The 15,523-nt window shown below is 36.4% G+C and overlaps 1 protein-coding gene across 1 annotated transcript in view; it reads right to left on the minus strand.

Annotated features, from left to right (window-relative positions):
* Positions 1-3,587: 3,587 nt before the first annotated feature.
* The window catches only part of LOC124777146 (centrosomal protein of 162 kDa), a 197,929-nt gene continuing 185,993 nt past the window's right edge, over positions 3,588-15,523 (minus strand). Inside the window, exon 15 of the mRNA XM_047252446.1 lies at positions 3,588-8,338. Coding sequence (XP_047108402.1) covers positions 8,042-8,338 — 297 coding nt within the window. The 3' untranslated portion in view covers positions 3,588-8,041. The remainder of the gene's footprint in view (positions 8,339-15,523) is intronic.

Here is a 15,523-nt window from a genome sequence, read left to right on the forward strand (position 1 = left end):
GAAGCATTGCATAATCTTCCGAAAACCTTTGACACATTTTGCTGTTGGCAGACGCTTGTACGAGCACTGTGTTATTCTATATGGCGCATTTCCTTAGCAATTTAAGTTTTATTTTCATTTTTTTCTATCATTCATTTTTTAATGCTGCAGTATTATTCTGCAATAGCGAGATACAGTAATATTCTTTGTTAGAGTATCGGTTCTTACCAGTCAAAATTACAAAAATTTAACTGAAAACTAAAACAAAGAAAAATTCCCGGAATTCTAAAAAATTCCCGGTTTTTCCAGTTTTCTCCCGGATGAAAAAATTCCCGGGCTTTTCCCGGATCTCCTGGGTCGTATACACCCTGAGATTGTTAACAATACCACCCATCAAGAAAGATTGCTGGATAGTAGTTTGATTCTGTTTCACATGATTACATGTCCAGTTTCCAAGTACCTGCCTCATTTGGTCATTGCCAGTGTAGACAGACAAGAAAGCTACAAGCTTAATGAAGCAAGTCATGAATGTGTTGGCAGTTCTGCACACTATAGTCAGTAAGAGCTACAGAAAGAAGCTGCTACTGACACACAACAAAAAAAGTAACTGCCATCACGGCCCAGAGGGCCAAGGAATGCTGACCGAATGCCATTTCGTTCTCTAGCTAAAAAGTCTGAAAAGGAATCTTTCATGGCATAGTTCAATTGTGTTCTAAATACCAATCTTGGTCCTGCCAAACACCTGTGAGATTCCTATAACAGCATACGAAGTACCTTATACAAAATTAGCCTCTATAAAAAGACTGAAAGTGACAATGATTGCATACATGTTGACTCATCCACAGTACTGCTACTGAGATGTAGATGTTGCATTTTTGTTGCCCTATGAAATTATGTGCTGTCTACTTTCTTAATTACATGTATACATAAAAAAATCTAGGGAAACAAAAAAGAGAGACGACATAAACTTCAACAACTTTATTGAGGATTCAAAAAACAATCCAGACTACTCCACTGAAGTTATTGTCTTTTTACTGTTCACTCATAATCAAGAAAATAGCTACTAGTAATATAAACTGAATAAATATAATTTTCCAGGCTTATTAAAACACCTTTGGACCGACTTTTACTGTACAAAGGTCACACAATACAGAATTTGACTGGTCCACTGCTGTAGCTCAAGGTATTTTAAACATATTACAATCCATCATCACTGTGAGGAGCAGAATTCTTAAGAGGAATGGCATGTTTCTTAATTTTCGTAGAACAATAAAATGGAAAATAGAAAACAAAATGGAACATTCAAGCACTACGGGAGACTGCAATTGACTGTTCCTCCAACTTACTTTTTCTTTGAAACAAATAAAATTGGTTAGGAAGCTCTTACAAAAGTATACTATGATAATTTTTACCTGTGTAGACATAATCATGTAGAAAATACAGATTTTATGTAGAAGTCCCGCAATATGATAAGATTAGGGATCAGATAACTAGAACATAGCACAAGACATAATTATTTGTGAAATGTGCTTCATTTGACTTCTCATCATACAGTGTCTATTTAAGATTATTACTTTCATTTATAATAAAATCACTGAAAATCTAAATTATGAAAGAAAGACAATAAATTAAAAAAGATTCCAAGTATGAGCTTGGTATGTAACTGTAATGCCCCTCCGCTCAATATGCACAAATTCTCCTGTCTGTTTAACAGGCAACATATCTGTTGTCACTGGTATTAGGAGGCACTTCACCAGTTACACTTACAGCTTTCATTTGTCCATCAATTTACTTTCTAATGAAGGTGAAAGCATTGCAACACTGTATAACATTCATCAGTTTAATAAGGTTTTCAGTTAATGCACGAGTACTGTATGAGAGATATTAACCACAGTACCTACAGTACCACGAATAATACACAACCTAGCCCACCAACCTCAAACCTAAGTATTGGAGTAATCTGCTAGTGACACAAAAAGGATTAAGCAGCATTTACCACGAAACAGTCGGCAGCGTGCGGTTAGCGTAGCTGCCTCTAGATTGCAGAGTCCTGGGATCAATTCCCACACAGGTCAGAGATTTTCTTTGTTCGGGGACTGGGTGTTTGCATCCTAAACATTCCATCTCACCAATGTGCATGTCACAAGAGTGATGTCAAATAGTAATGCTTGCAGCAAACAGCAGAAAAAAAAAAAAACCCAGATGGGGTCTCCTGGCCAATAATGTCATATGATAGTTTCATTTCACTTTGAAATAATGTGAAAAATTGTGCAAATTAAAATATTGCTTTCTTGTATTATATTTATATTGAATGAGTGTTCAGTGAAACAATGTTTACAACTACATTTTTGTTTCTGATCAAGAAAGAAAACAATAAAGATTCCTTTCTCTGCTTTAATTGGTTTTACTCGTGTGTCATAATATGCAAATGAATTTCTGAGAAGGAAAAAATCACTGATACATTGCAAATAAGAAAAATATTATAAAACTGAAAACAAACCATCAGGACCAATGAAAGATTTTACCTATGCAGGTTATCAATAGCATTTCTTCTGTTATAGCCTGAAGCCTCCTACGAACTACGATGACATATCATCCAGGTTCCTCAGTCATTGTGTCAACAGGATACATGACTATCAGAACACAGTATCTAAACCATATTGTACCTGATCAGACATCTGTGCATGCTTCTTCAGTACATACTTGCCATAATTTAAGCTTAGATAAATTTCTACCTCCAAACTCCTGATGCTGAAATGGCATCATTAATCATACCACATGTACCATTCACAAACAAAAAATCAGTTGCAGTTGTGTGTTTCATAGAATGTTGACTGTCAAACAACAATTTAATCACTGGGTGCAACTGAGAATCAGACCATTTGGCTATTGCTTAAAATGACAGAAATAATTTAACTGTCAAAAAAGTAATTTCAATATTATTTTTAAATTTTGATAGTTGAGAACTTCTGTCTCATTTAATTGTGTGTTCCTCTTATGTGTTATGTTTGTTTTGTTCCCCTTTGCCTTATTCATTGTTTGGCACTGTGTGTTGGCTGCAGTCTTTTGCTTTGTCCTATGTGAATAGCTAACACATAAGTATTCCAGTAACTCAGTGACAGTGCTTCAAAAAATCAGGAATCAAACTTTGACTGGCAAGATGGGTCGAGACCTTCTGAAATTTACGAAGAAATCTTGTGAGTGATAGTTACATTTGCATACAAGTTCTTCAGGATGATGCAGTTTAGTATCTATAAAATCAGATATTGACTTTGTACTGTGAATAGAGATCAGACTGTTTGCATGTTATTTTCTGTACACTTCTCAAAATTATAATAGAATTGAATAGTTTTTTCTTTCTACTACTGCCACTGATTCTTATGGGGCTAATATTTTAGACAGCAGCATCAGCAATAAGCAGTTCACAAAGGGAGTTGGTATCAGACACAAAGACAAACTTAAATAAATCCAATTCCACGGTACTTCTTACAGGATGTTTCTATTATTTGGACAACATTTATCTTTTTTATAGTTGTATGTGTGGTGAAAAAACAAACCTATATATAGAGTTTTTTGTACGACAGAAGGTTCAATGTTATTCCCAAAAATTACATTTCAATATTTTTATTTAAGACAAGTAATTAAGCAAAATATTACAAAATAGTTCATTAAGGTAATGTGAGAACACACAGACAAATGAACAAAAAAGAAAAAAAAATTATCAGCTCCCCATTACAGCTTCAGTATGACCTTTATACTCTTTGTCATGAGTCACATTTCTGTCTGAACAACACAAAAAGAACTAAGGACATATATCAAATCATTTACCTTACAATATAAATATAGGCTTAAATGAAGGAGACCATAGTGTCCGTGCTGAGGTTTTTCCCTAAAGTTTTCCACATCGTTGTATTATACAATGGTACCAGTAAGCATGTACAACAATGAACTGATGCTATCACTGACTATATTTATGAAATAATTATATACTTTTAAGCATACAAGTGACAAACACACACGAACATGTCATAAAATGTGACGTTGTAAACCAGAGAATTTGTATAAATCATTACTTTACTGCTCATTCAGTACTTCGCATATAACATGGCAGTACTGGCACAACAAATACACATAATCATGTAACACATAAGTATTTCCACAGTTGCAGGCCTTCTATTTGCTGATTCTTCACTGAAAAGCTCTTGATTATTACCAATTTCTGAAAGCAAAATCAATATTAATTACAAAAAAAGCTGTGGATGAGATTCCACCAAATCTAATAAATGTGTGTGCTAGAAACAGGAAATTTGGAAGGCTTGCTTTTTTCCATTTCAACACTATTGCTTTCTCACATACCTAAATTTATCAAAAAATATTAAGAAATTTTAAGTGTCTTTTGAAACAGCGATCCTATATAATGGTATTTTGCTATAGGATGCAGCTGACTTTTTGAGATGGAGTTACATTACTCAGTGACCCAACACTTGCCGAAATTTATACTCTCATAAATGACTGTAAAATATTTTGTAACAAAATCACAATATATGAAAATATTTTTTTTCCAAGATTTATCAACTCCAGTATTTAAGTGTGTGCATATTATAACAAATGGACGTTATTCTCTTTGGAAGGTACTTCCCCAAGTGCCACCACAATTCATATTTACCCTGTACTTCCCCTTCTTGTACATTGCACAAAGTCAAAGATACCCTTCTGATGAAGGATTAACTGGGAAAGATTGGAAAGTAAGTTTTTTCTTTCTTTCAGTATTGTCAACATAGGTGGGAAAAGAATGGCACCTTGTACTACCCTATTAGATTTTAGCACAAGAGGTGAAGGTTCTAAGGGGATTTAATGTGAACAACAATATCCATATATCAGGGGAGTGGTACCCAACAAAAAATTAGCCAAGCCAACAATCTCAAACGGTGATTACACTTTTCACAATCTTGCACTTGTCAAACACGTCTTAGCCACCTCATCTATAATTTCATACGTATTATTAGTTGATGGTTATAAGAAAGAAGTGGATTCACAAACAAGCATAATAAGCAATAGGACATTAGAGAAAAATGATGTGGGTTACACATTATGGATTTACATGAAAATACTAAAAGTACATTTTCCATAATATATAAGTTACATTAATTTCTTTTTTAAGAAAAGAATTAGTTGAATTCACTTGAATAAGATTTTTTACATGAGATTCTTTGTAGTTGCACAAGTTACCACTTTTTATGAATTTATAGAATTACACAAACACAGGCTGCATTCAGATTTGATTGTTAATGCATCATAATGACAACACAAATAAACAAGCACATGAATTACAAGGAACATTAGCTCTGAAATCTTGTGTACAGTATCTAAGAAGAAAGACATAAGGTGTAGGTTTGTAGGAACAATGCAAAACAACCAATAAGTTACTTAATGGAAGCGAATGTCCTGCTTAGGCTGTTTTTATTTTTGAAATTAACATTTTATTTCATGATTTTTCGCTATTGGATCATTTTGCTCCCTTTGGCATTTTCAAGCTGCTTACACAGATGTGAATTCCGTCTGTTACATGATGAAATGGAACCCTTATGTAGGTCTTTTTTGCCATACCAGCATCAACCACAATAAATCCGTTGGTTCCTATTAAAAAAATGCACATGACATAACCAACATCTAAAAATCAAATGTCATTCATATCAGCAAATTTAACTGTACAAAAGCATACAATTAAATTTGCTGACACAGATGACATTTAATTTTCAGATGTTGACCATTTCACGTGCAGTTTTATTTCAAATGTGAACCAGTGGATTTGGTGTGGCTGATGCTTGTGACAAAGATCTGCACAAGGGTTGCATTTCATCATGTTACAGATGGGCTTCACATATGTGCAAGTAGCTTGAAAATGCCCAAGGGGGCAACACTGGTTAACAGCAAAAAACATGAAATAATATTTTTTTCCCCAAAAATAAAAACAGCGTATGCTGTACAATGACTTCCCTGAAGCAATTTACAATGGCTATGGGGCCACATACACAGAAGACTATTGAATCAATAACTTATTTGCCAAAGTAACTAAGTCACATAAGGTGGAAGTTGAATAAGTTTAAGAGCAAAATTTTAGTTGTTGTCAATATGACAAAATAAATGTAATACAAACCTTCAATACTATTCATTTATATGCACATGAACAGGACTAAAGAACTTCTTGTAACTTAGTCAAAGACATAAACTGCATGTTTTAAAACAATACAATAGAACTCAAACATATGACACATCAAATATCTACTTTCTGATCTATTTATTTTATGGCAGTAACAGCTGTATATGGACACCCTAATCTAATAAATGCAAGTACTGCAGATCCTTAACACTGAACCTGCACGGCTGCAGCACAGCAGTAGGTTACATATATTACTCTACAACTAGTCGAACTGACGGAGACTGAAGGACGGGAATGATGAACAATCATCAGAAAACTGTGAACGCAGACACATGAGTCCCAAGGTGCATACTAATGTCACCTTCAGTAATTGAATAACCTTAGTTACACAAGTGACTGCTTTTACCTGTTGGAATATTTTTTTCTTTTCTCAGAAACAATTTCAGTACTCATTAATGTACAATGAAGCCCATACAGTTCAACACAGCTGACAATTTGCAAACATTAATTACGTATTCTCGTATACAGGCAGGAAGATGATGCTCTTTATAGAAACCTTCACTATATGTTTCCCAAATACATGAAACTAGTTGCAGCAGTGCACATTTATATACCACAAATACATGGTAATGGACATAGAATTCCAATTAAACATTACCGTCTGCACATCATGGATGAAATCTAATCGCCTAACATCATTAGGCTGTCAGACATGGATCTAAAGTCAAAAGCTAGAGATGAAGCACAAATTATGCAGTGACCGTTTCAAAGGTGCACATCAAACACAAATTGCTCTTACGATATGCTGGAAAAATGTCATCACTTCTTAGTCCAGTCCATAAATTAACACATGAACTGCAGAATCTGGCAATGAAACTTAACAAGACTTGAACATATCAAAATGCTGAATGCCTTTACATTTTCTTCATCACAATTAAGACTGGCTATTTTGTCCAAAAATTTTCAATGATTTGCAGGGTTTTTCACGGAACAAGGCTCCACTGCAAACTATCTGCGGAACTTTGGTCATTGCATAAATATTTCAGCCACTAACAAAATAACTCTTTCAGACAATGCCATTTAGGACACAACCAGTCTCTTCTGAGAAGAGCACTGGCGTATCCAATGCAATTTTCTTGTCTTTACGTCACTACAATCCAAGAGTTGGCCTATATTTCGAAAGCACTCCCCATTTACCTTTGTTTCCTAATGAAATTCTAAATTCTTTAATTCACTTAAAGAAGTAGGGAAGGAGAGTGTAGTGCAGATAAATATATGACCAGCTTCCACCACATCAGTCATTGTGCACACTTTTTACAAAAGAACTACTTTCTGATGAATATCAAGTTACAAAAAAAAAGGCACCTTTTTCAACTTCTTTGAGTTCTGCAGTTTCCTGTAACTCTGTCAAGCCACCTACATTTTTACACAACAGACGTGTGTCCTCTTCATCTCTAGCACTCTGTTCTGAAAATATTCTAACATTCTAAAACAATAATAGCACGGATATGCAGCGTTATTGAACAATGTTGGGATTCCTACATGTTACAACACTACAAAAAATAATAAATAAATCTCTGTCTCTTAGTTCCATTTTCACTCACAGCAGCAATAACCCCAGAGTAGCAACAAGTTTCTACACTTGCATATTCTCGTCTTTGCCAAAGCAAATTTCTGGCCCTGAGTTGTGACACAAGATTTTACAAACACTACAACTAAAGACGAGGCCCTCACTGCTCTACGATCAATACCTCGGTACAAATAGTGTGTAAAGCAGCACACAAAGTAGCTGTATCTGGACTGTGAGTAGTGTGCAACTGGATGCGGTCATCTTAAGCACAACAAAAGCTTCAGTCAGTATGTCACCTGCACACCCACAAAGAGTAGCAACGTAGGAGGAAACTACGATTTGCTAACAAAATTGGGTGCATCACCGTGCTGCTGGTAGAACTGGCGCAGAGCAGCTAGGATGTGGTCCATCTCAGCACGGTATTCGGCAAGCTGGCGGTTCTTCTCCAGCAGACGGCGCCGCAAGGCATCCGCATCCTCATCACCGTGCAGCCCCGCCAACCTGCGCCTCTGGTCTGCGTTCCTCTCCAGCAAACTGGCCACCACTGTCTGCAAGCGCTGCTCGCGTGCCTCGTGCCGCTGCTCCAGTGTCAGCAGTTGTGACTGGAGGGATGCGAGCTTCATATGGTCCTGCACAAGAGAAAGTCACTGTACAAGATTCTTCGAACACATTCCTCCTGCACACTGTAACTGAGTTTTTGCTTTTGTGCTAGTGCAGTAAAACATATCCGTAAATGTTTGTTACACAGTGTTTGCATAACAGAATCATTTTGAAAATATTCTAATGTGAAATGAATTAATAATACTATCCCATACAAATGAATGAGCAAATATGAATAAAACATTCATAACAAGTCATGGAAGTTTGACAATAGAAAATTCAGTTTGAAAAATAAGTAACTTTTACGAGCACAGCCCGTCAAACATTTTCATGGTGAGATACTGCTAATGGACAGAGAGGCACACAAACAAGAAAAAAATATCTAATTTTTACAAACATTTTCTTTTTCTATTTTCTGACTACAGTACTGGTTTTCTGATTCTCTCTCTCTCTCTCTCTGTTCATGTTCAATATTTTTGTCACTTAGGGACTGTGCATTATTAACATAGTAATTTCCTTCCCACATTTATCATAAATTTTTGAACCGCTGACTATTCATGGGTACAATTCAGGCATCCATGATGTAACAATTCTGATCTTTCTGCTGTCTCAACAAATTGATTTGTTTTCTGTAACGGATTTAACACTGTATTCTCAATGTGTGTTTCCCTCTTGAGGGGCAATGTGTCAATTTCCATATTGAAGAGGGAAAAACACTAAAACACAGTTAATTTTAAAGTAGAAAATCACCTGTAAAGAATTGCCCAGTAAATTTTACATTTTCATGATTGATTTTTAAGTCACTTTGTAGCTTCCAATAACACCTTGTTTTACTGAAGTGCTAAATATTTGGTGCAAACAATACATAATCTTTAGTACCAGTGCACAAGAAAGTAACCAGAACATATCCACTCAGGGAGGGCTGTACTCACTCTATGACAGTGAGTACTTCTGTAACAATTACACAGTTGAATTACTAGAAAGAGAGCTTAAGTCTTCATTTCTTTTACTAATAAAGAAATTATCTCAAATTATATTTTGGCCTATGATTTACAATACTAGCTACTCATGGAAATTTTTTTTAAAAAATATTTACTTTTTGAAAACATTAATAATTTTTAAATTTCATTTTGGGAAGAATTTTTTATATTAACCTACATATTACAGTACACTACACGAAAGGGCATGAAATCATCATCATCATCATCATCATCATTTAAGACTGATTATGCCTTTCAGCGTTCAGTCTGGAGCATAGTCCCCCTTATAAAATTCCTCCAAGATCCCCTATTCAGTGCCAACATTGGTGCCTCTTCTGACGTTAAGCCTATTACTTCAAAATAATTCTTAACCGAATCCAGGTACCTTCTCCTTGGTCTACCCCGACTCCTCCTACCCTCTACTGCTGAACCCATGAGTCTCTTGTGTAACCTTGCTTCTCCCATGCGTGTAACACGACCCCACCATCTAAGCCTGTTCGCCCTGACTGCTACATCTATAGAGTTCATTCCCAGTTTTTCTTTGATTTCCTCATTGTGCACACCCTCCTGCCATTGTTCCCATCTACTAGTACCTGCAATCATCCTAGCTACTTTCATATCCGTAACATCAACCTTATTGATAAGGTAACCTGAATCCACCCAGCTTTTGCTCCCATACAACAAAGTTGGTCGAAAGATTGAACGGTGCACAGATAACTTGGTACTGACTTCCTTCTTGCAGAAGAGAGTAGATCGTAGCTGAGCGCTCACTGCATTAGCTTTGCTACACCTCGCTTCCAGTTCTTTCACTATGTTGCCATCCTGTGAGAATATGCATCCTAAGTACTTGAAACAGTCCACCTGTTCTAACTTTGTTCCTACTATTTGGCACTCAATCCGTTTATATCTCTTTCCCACCGACATTACTTTCGTTTTGGAGATGCTAATCTTCATACCATAGTCCTTACATTTCTGATCTAGCTCTGAAATATTACTTTGCAAACTTTCAATCGAATCTGCCATCACAACTAAGTCATCCGCATATGCAAGACTGCTTATTTTGTGTTCACATATCTTAATCTCACCCAGCCAGTCTATTGTTTTCAACATATGATCCATAAATAATGTGAACAACAGTGGAGACAGGTTGCAGCCTTGTCTTACCCCTGAAACTACTCTGAACCATGGACTCAATTTACCGTCAACTCTAACTGCTGCCTGACTATCTATGTAAAGACCTTTAATTGCTTGCAAAAGTTTGCCTCCTATTCCATAATCACGTAGAACATACAATAACTTCCTCCTAGGAACCCGGTCATATGCCTTTTCTAGATCTATAAAACATAGATACAAGGGCATGAAAAATGCTGTAAAATCGTATGCACCCCAGGTCTGTACCTCAATCAGAAAAGCTTCTACAGAAATTCTAAAAAAACTGTCATTTCCTGTTTTTGGGTCCATTTATGACAACTTTACAGCTCTGTAATTGAAAAACGAGTTGATATATCTCAGTAAAACTTCATATTTTTTCTATGTCCATACCAACAGCATTCCACCAAATTTAAAGAAAATTTGAGATGGTGAGGTTGATGTGATTTGATATTGAGTAACCCTAGCCTGGTCCAAGAAATCAGTTAACAACACGAAGTATGGCTTTTATGTGAGAGATTATGTCTCTGGAATATGTTCTAACAAGAAGGGGCACCCAGGGGTGTGACCGACGTTGTGAGACCATCTATAACTCCAGAGCAGATTACGATTGCAGGCATCAAGTTCTGCAGTCACTGACCCTAGTAAGCCATCAGTTGTGAGCAACTTACGAAAAACATTTCTTGGAATTTCATGTGATGCCCTAGAGCAGAATTTCCAAACCGTTTCATCCAGAACAATGGTATCTGTAGTAAGTGCTCCATGAAATATATTAATAACATGGCAGGTTTTTTCTAACATTTTGTTGATAACTATTTTTTAATTTTGTTACTATTTCTGTGTTAATATTTATGATTTAAAATTGAAGTAATAACTCAATAAAAAAAGTTTTTCCCATTTTTAAAAATTTTATTAACCTCTGAGAACCCTGCTTCTTTGGTGGAACACAGTATTTATTTCAAAGTGTTCTGCCAGAAGAAAAATTTGAGAACCCCTGCTCTAGAGCTCTATAAATGAAATCCAATCACAGAGTACTATAAATGATATCTGTTCACAGAGGTGTGCTGCGTTGTAATGGTTAAGGTAGGTCCATAATGTCCAGAAGATTAGGGGTTCAAATCTCATCAACAGCTACAATTTTTTTATTTTTAAATCTTCGTAAAAATCATTTTGATCTCCATTTTTATTCAATTAATTGCTTTAAATGTAATCTTTTTTAATTTCTAATCCTTTGTCACATAAAATATTTAATTTTATTTTATTTTGTCTTACAATTATTATTTTTTTCATTTGGAATTCATCTTATACTTTTGTCCATGTTACAGCATTCACTATTTACATTCCTCATTTTCTTGAATTTTGTTTTATTTGTATGCATGCCCTTCTTTCGTTTAAATCTTCATCTGCATTGTTTTGACCATAGTGCTACAAGAACTTATGTTTTACACGTTTTTAGGGCAATTGCCATCCGAAAAAGTACATCTTGTAATGAAAAACACATTTTTGACAAAATTTCACAGCCAATATAAATAGGTTAAAACAATCTTTGATTTTTAACTGACAGGTTAGCAAATTTAAACATTTAACTATAATGGTACATAAATAAAATCAATTAAAATGACATGCACAAAGATTCCACATGAAAAAAGAATGATTGGAAGACAAAATAAGAATAAATGAAGTAGTTAAGGTGTTGGTTAAAATGATATAATAATAATAAAAAAATAAAAAAACATTACACTTCAACCAATTAAGTGAATAAAAATAATTATGAAAGTAATTTTTTAAAAACAAAAACAATCGCAGCACCTGACAATATTTGAGCCAACAACCTTCTGAACGTCAGGAAAATACCTCAACCACTACACCTCTCTGTGACTGGTACCATTTTAAAAGGCTCCAGAGAATGGATGGAGAACTAGCAGCATTTGGGCCGGATCTAGCCTGCGACTGGTTTCAAGCCCAGTCTGAGGAAGGATTTAGGGGGTGGGGAGGGGAGGGAGGAGGGGGAGAGAGGCGGAGGGAGGGGGAGAGAGAGAGAGAGGGGGGGAGGGATGCTCACATTACACGCCACAAGAGATGCATTTTTTGATATTTCTGTTGACATTCGGCTTATCTCAGGTTTGCAGCTCATGACGTAGACAAGTGAAAGTTTTGCTTACTTCGTCATGTGCTATGTCGTTCCTCCACCACTGTATTTGAACAACAATCAGAAACACATGTCCAGTCTTAGCATGAAATCATCGCTGTTACGCTCATGTATATACTGAGGGTGGGGAAAACAGTTTACTGCCTTCAAGGGGCGCAGGGAGAAAAATTTTGACCTCTGGATCAGTGCTGGTAACACATACGTACTTTTACTGCTTACTGCCTGCATCTGTGCTACACACTGATACATCACAAATGTTGACAGTAGGCGACAATGGCACAATAATACCCAATTTGAACAGTGTCAGCTGGGAGCATAACTTGATGAACAAACTGGTTGTGTTGTCACATATAACATTCTACATTAGTTGTTTTTTTTAATTTCGTGCAAGTGTTTCTGTGCACCTTTGCTAAGTTTATTTGCAAAATGTCTTCCATTGAAAGGACGAAAGTATATTCTCAATGTTGCCAAATCCAGGAGAAACGGATAGACAATTATTTCTTTACCATGTACAAACATCAATTTACATGCTTGCTATGCAGTTTCAGGGAGACCATAAGGGAACAATTCACAGGAATGGGGGAAAGAAATACAGTAGAAGAAGAATGGGTAACTTTGAGGGATGAAATAGTGAAGGCAGCAGAGGATCAAACAGGTAAAAAGACGAGGGCTAGTAGAAACCCTTGGGTAACAGAAGAAATATTGAATTTAATTGATGAAAGGGGAAAATATAAAAATGCAGTAAATGAAGCAGGCAAAAAGGAATACAAACGTCTCAATAATGAGATCGATAGGAAGTGCAAAATGGCTAAGCAGGGATGGCTAGAGGACAAATGTAAGGATGTAGAGGCGTATCTCACTAGGGGTAAGATAGATACTGCCTACAGGAAAATTAGAGAGACCTTTGGAGAAAAGAGAACCACTTGTATGAATATCAAGAGCTCAGATGGAAACCCAGTTCTAAGCAAAGAAGGGAAAGCAAAAAGGTGGAAGGAGTATATACAGGGTCTATACAAGGGCGATGTACTTGAGGAGAATATTATGGAAATCGAAGAGGATGTAGATGAAGATGAAATGGGAGATATGATACTGTGCGAAGAGTCTGACAGAGCACTGAAAGACCTAACCCAAAACAAGATCCCTGGAGTAGACAACATTCCATTAGAACTACTGACAGCCTTGGGAGAGCCAGTCCTGACAAAACTCTACCGTCTGGTGAGCAAGATGTACGAGACAGGCGAAATACCCTCAGACTTCAAGAAGAATATAATAATTCCAATCCCAAGGAAAGCAGGTGTTGACAGATGTGAAAATTACTGAACTCTCAGTTTAATAAGTCACAGCTGCAAAATACTAACGCGAATTCTTTACAGACAAATGGAAATACTGGTAGAAGCCGACCTCTGAGAAGGTCAGTTTGGATTCCATAGAAATGTTGGAACATGTGAGGCAATACTGACCTTACGACTTATCCTAGAAGAAAGATTAAGGAAAAGCAAACCTACGTTTCCAGCATTTGTAGACTTAGAGAAAGCTTTTGACAATGTTGATTGGAATACTCTCTTTCAAATTCTGAAGGTGGCAGGGGTAAAATACAGGGAGCGAAAGGCTATTTACAACTTGTACAGAAAGCAGATGGCAGTTATAAGAGTCGAGGGGTATGAAAGGGAAGCAGTGGTTGGGAAGGGAGCGAGACAAGGTTGTAGCCTATCCCCGATGTTATTCAATCTGTATATTGAGCAAGCAATAAAGGAAACAAAAGAAAAGTTCGAAGTAGGTATTAAACTCCATGGAGAAGAAATAAAAACTTTGAGGTTCGCTGATGACATTGTAATTCTGTCAGAGACAACAAGGGACTTGGAAGAGCAGTTGAACGGAATGGACAGTGTCTTGAAAGGAGGGTATAAGATGTACATCAGCAAAAGCAAAGTGAGGATAATGGAATGTAGTCGAATTAAGTTGGGTGATGCTGAGGGAATTAGATTAGGAAATGAGACACTTAAAGTAGTAAAGGAGTTTTGCTATTTGGGGAGCAAAATAACTGATGATGGTCGAAGTAGAGAGGATATAAAATGTAGACTGGCAATGGCAAGGAAAGCGTTTCTGAAGAAGAAAAATTTGTTAACTTCGAGTATAGATTTAAATGTCTGGAAGTCGTTTCTGAAAGTATTTGTATGGAGTGTAGCCATGTATGGAAGTGAAACGTGGATGATAAATAGTTTGGACAAGAAGAGAATAGAAGCTTTCGAAATGTGGTGCTACAGAAGAATGCTGAAGATTAGATGGGTAGATCACGTAACTAATGAGGAGGTATTGAATAGGATTGGGGAGAAGAGGAGCTTGTGGCACAACTTGACTAGAAGAAGGGATTGGTTGGTAGGACATGTTCTGAGACATCGAGGAATCGCCAATTTAGTATTGGAGGGCAGTGTGGAGGGTAAAAATCGTAGAGGGAGACCAAGAGATGAATACACTAAGCAGATTCAGAAGCATGTAGGCTGCAGTAGGTACTGGGAGGTGAAGAAGCTTGCACAGGATAGATTAGCATGGAGAGCTGCATCAAACCAGTCTCAGGACTGAAGACCAAAACAACAACAACAACATGCAGTAAATCACTATCTTTTGTGAAGGAATTTAATATAAAATGGCACTTTTATACAAAAAACACTGCTTACAGGACAACTGTGGAAAGACAAAATTAAAATATTAATTTCCAATTTGGACAAGCAATAGCAAATGTTTGCCAAACTGAGGACACAGTGCAACAATTTGGTTAAAGCTAGTTTTATAGTGAGCAGAAAAATTGCCAAACTGTTAAAGCCTTTTACTGAAGGTGAATTTGTAAAGGAGTGCCTCTTGGACATCACAGATGTACTAAATCCTGACTTTTTTAAAAGTTAGAGCGAGGATTGTTGTACTGTGAATACACGAAATGT

This window comes from Schistocerca piceifrons, chromosome 2 (genome assembly GCF_021461385.2).
Source record: "Schistocerca piceifrons isolate TAMUIC-IGC-003096 chromosome 2, iqSchPice1.1, whole genome shotgun sequence".
Taxonomy (NCBI): domain Eukaryota; kingdom Metazoa; phylum Arthropoda; class Insecta; order Orthoptera; family Acrididae; genus Schistocerca; species Schistocerca piceifrons.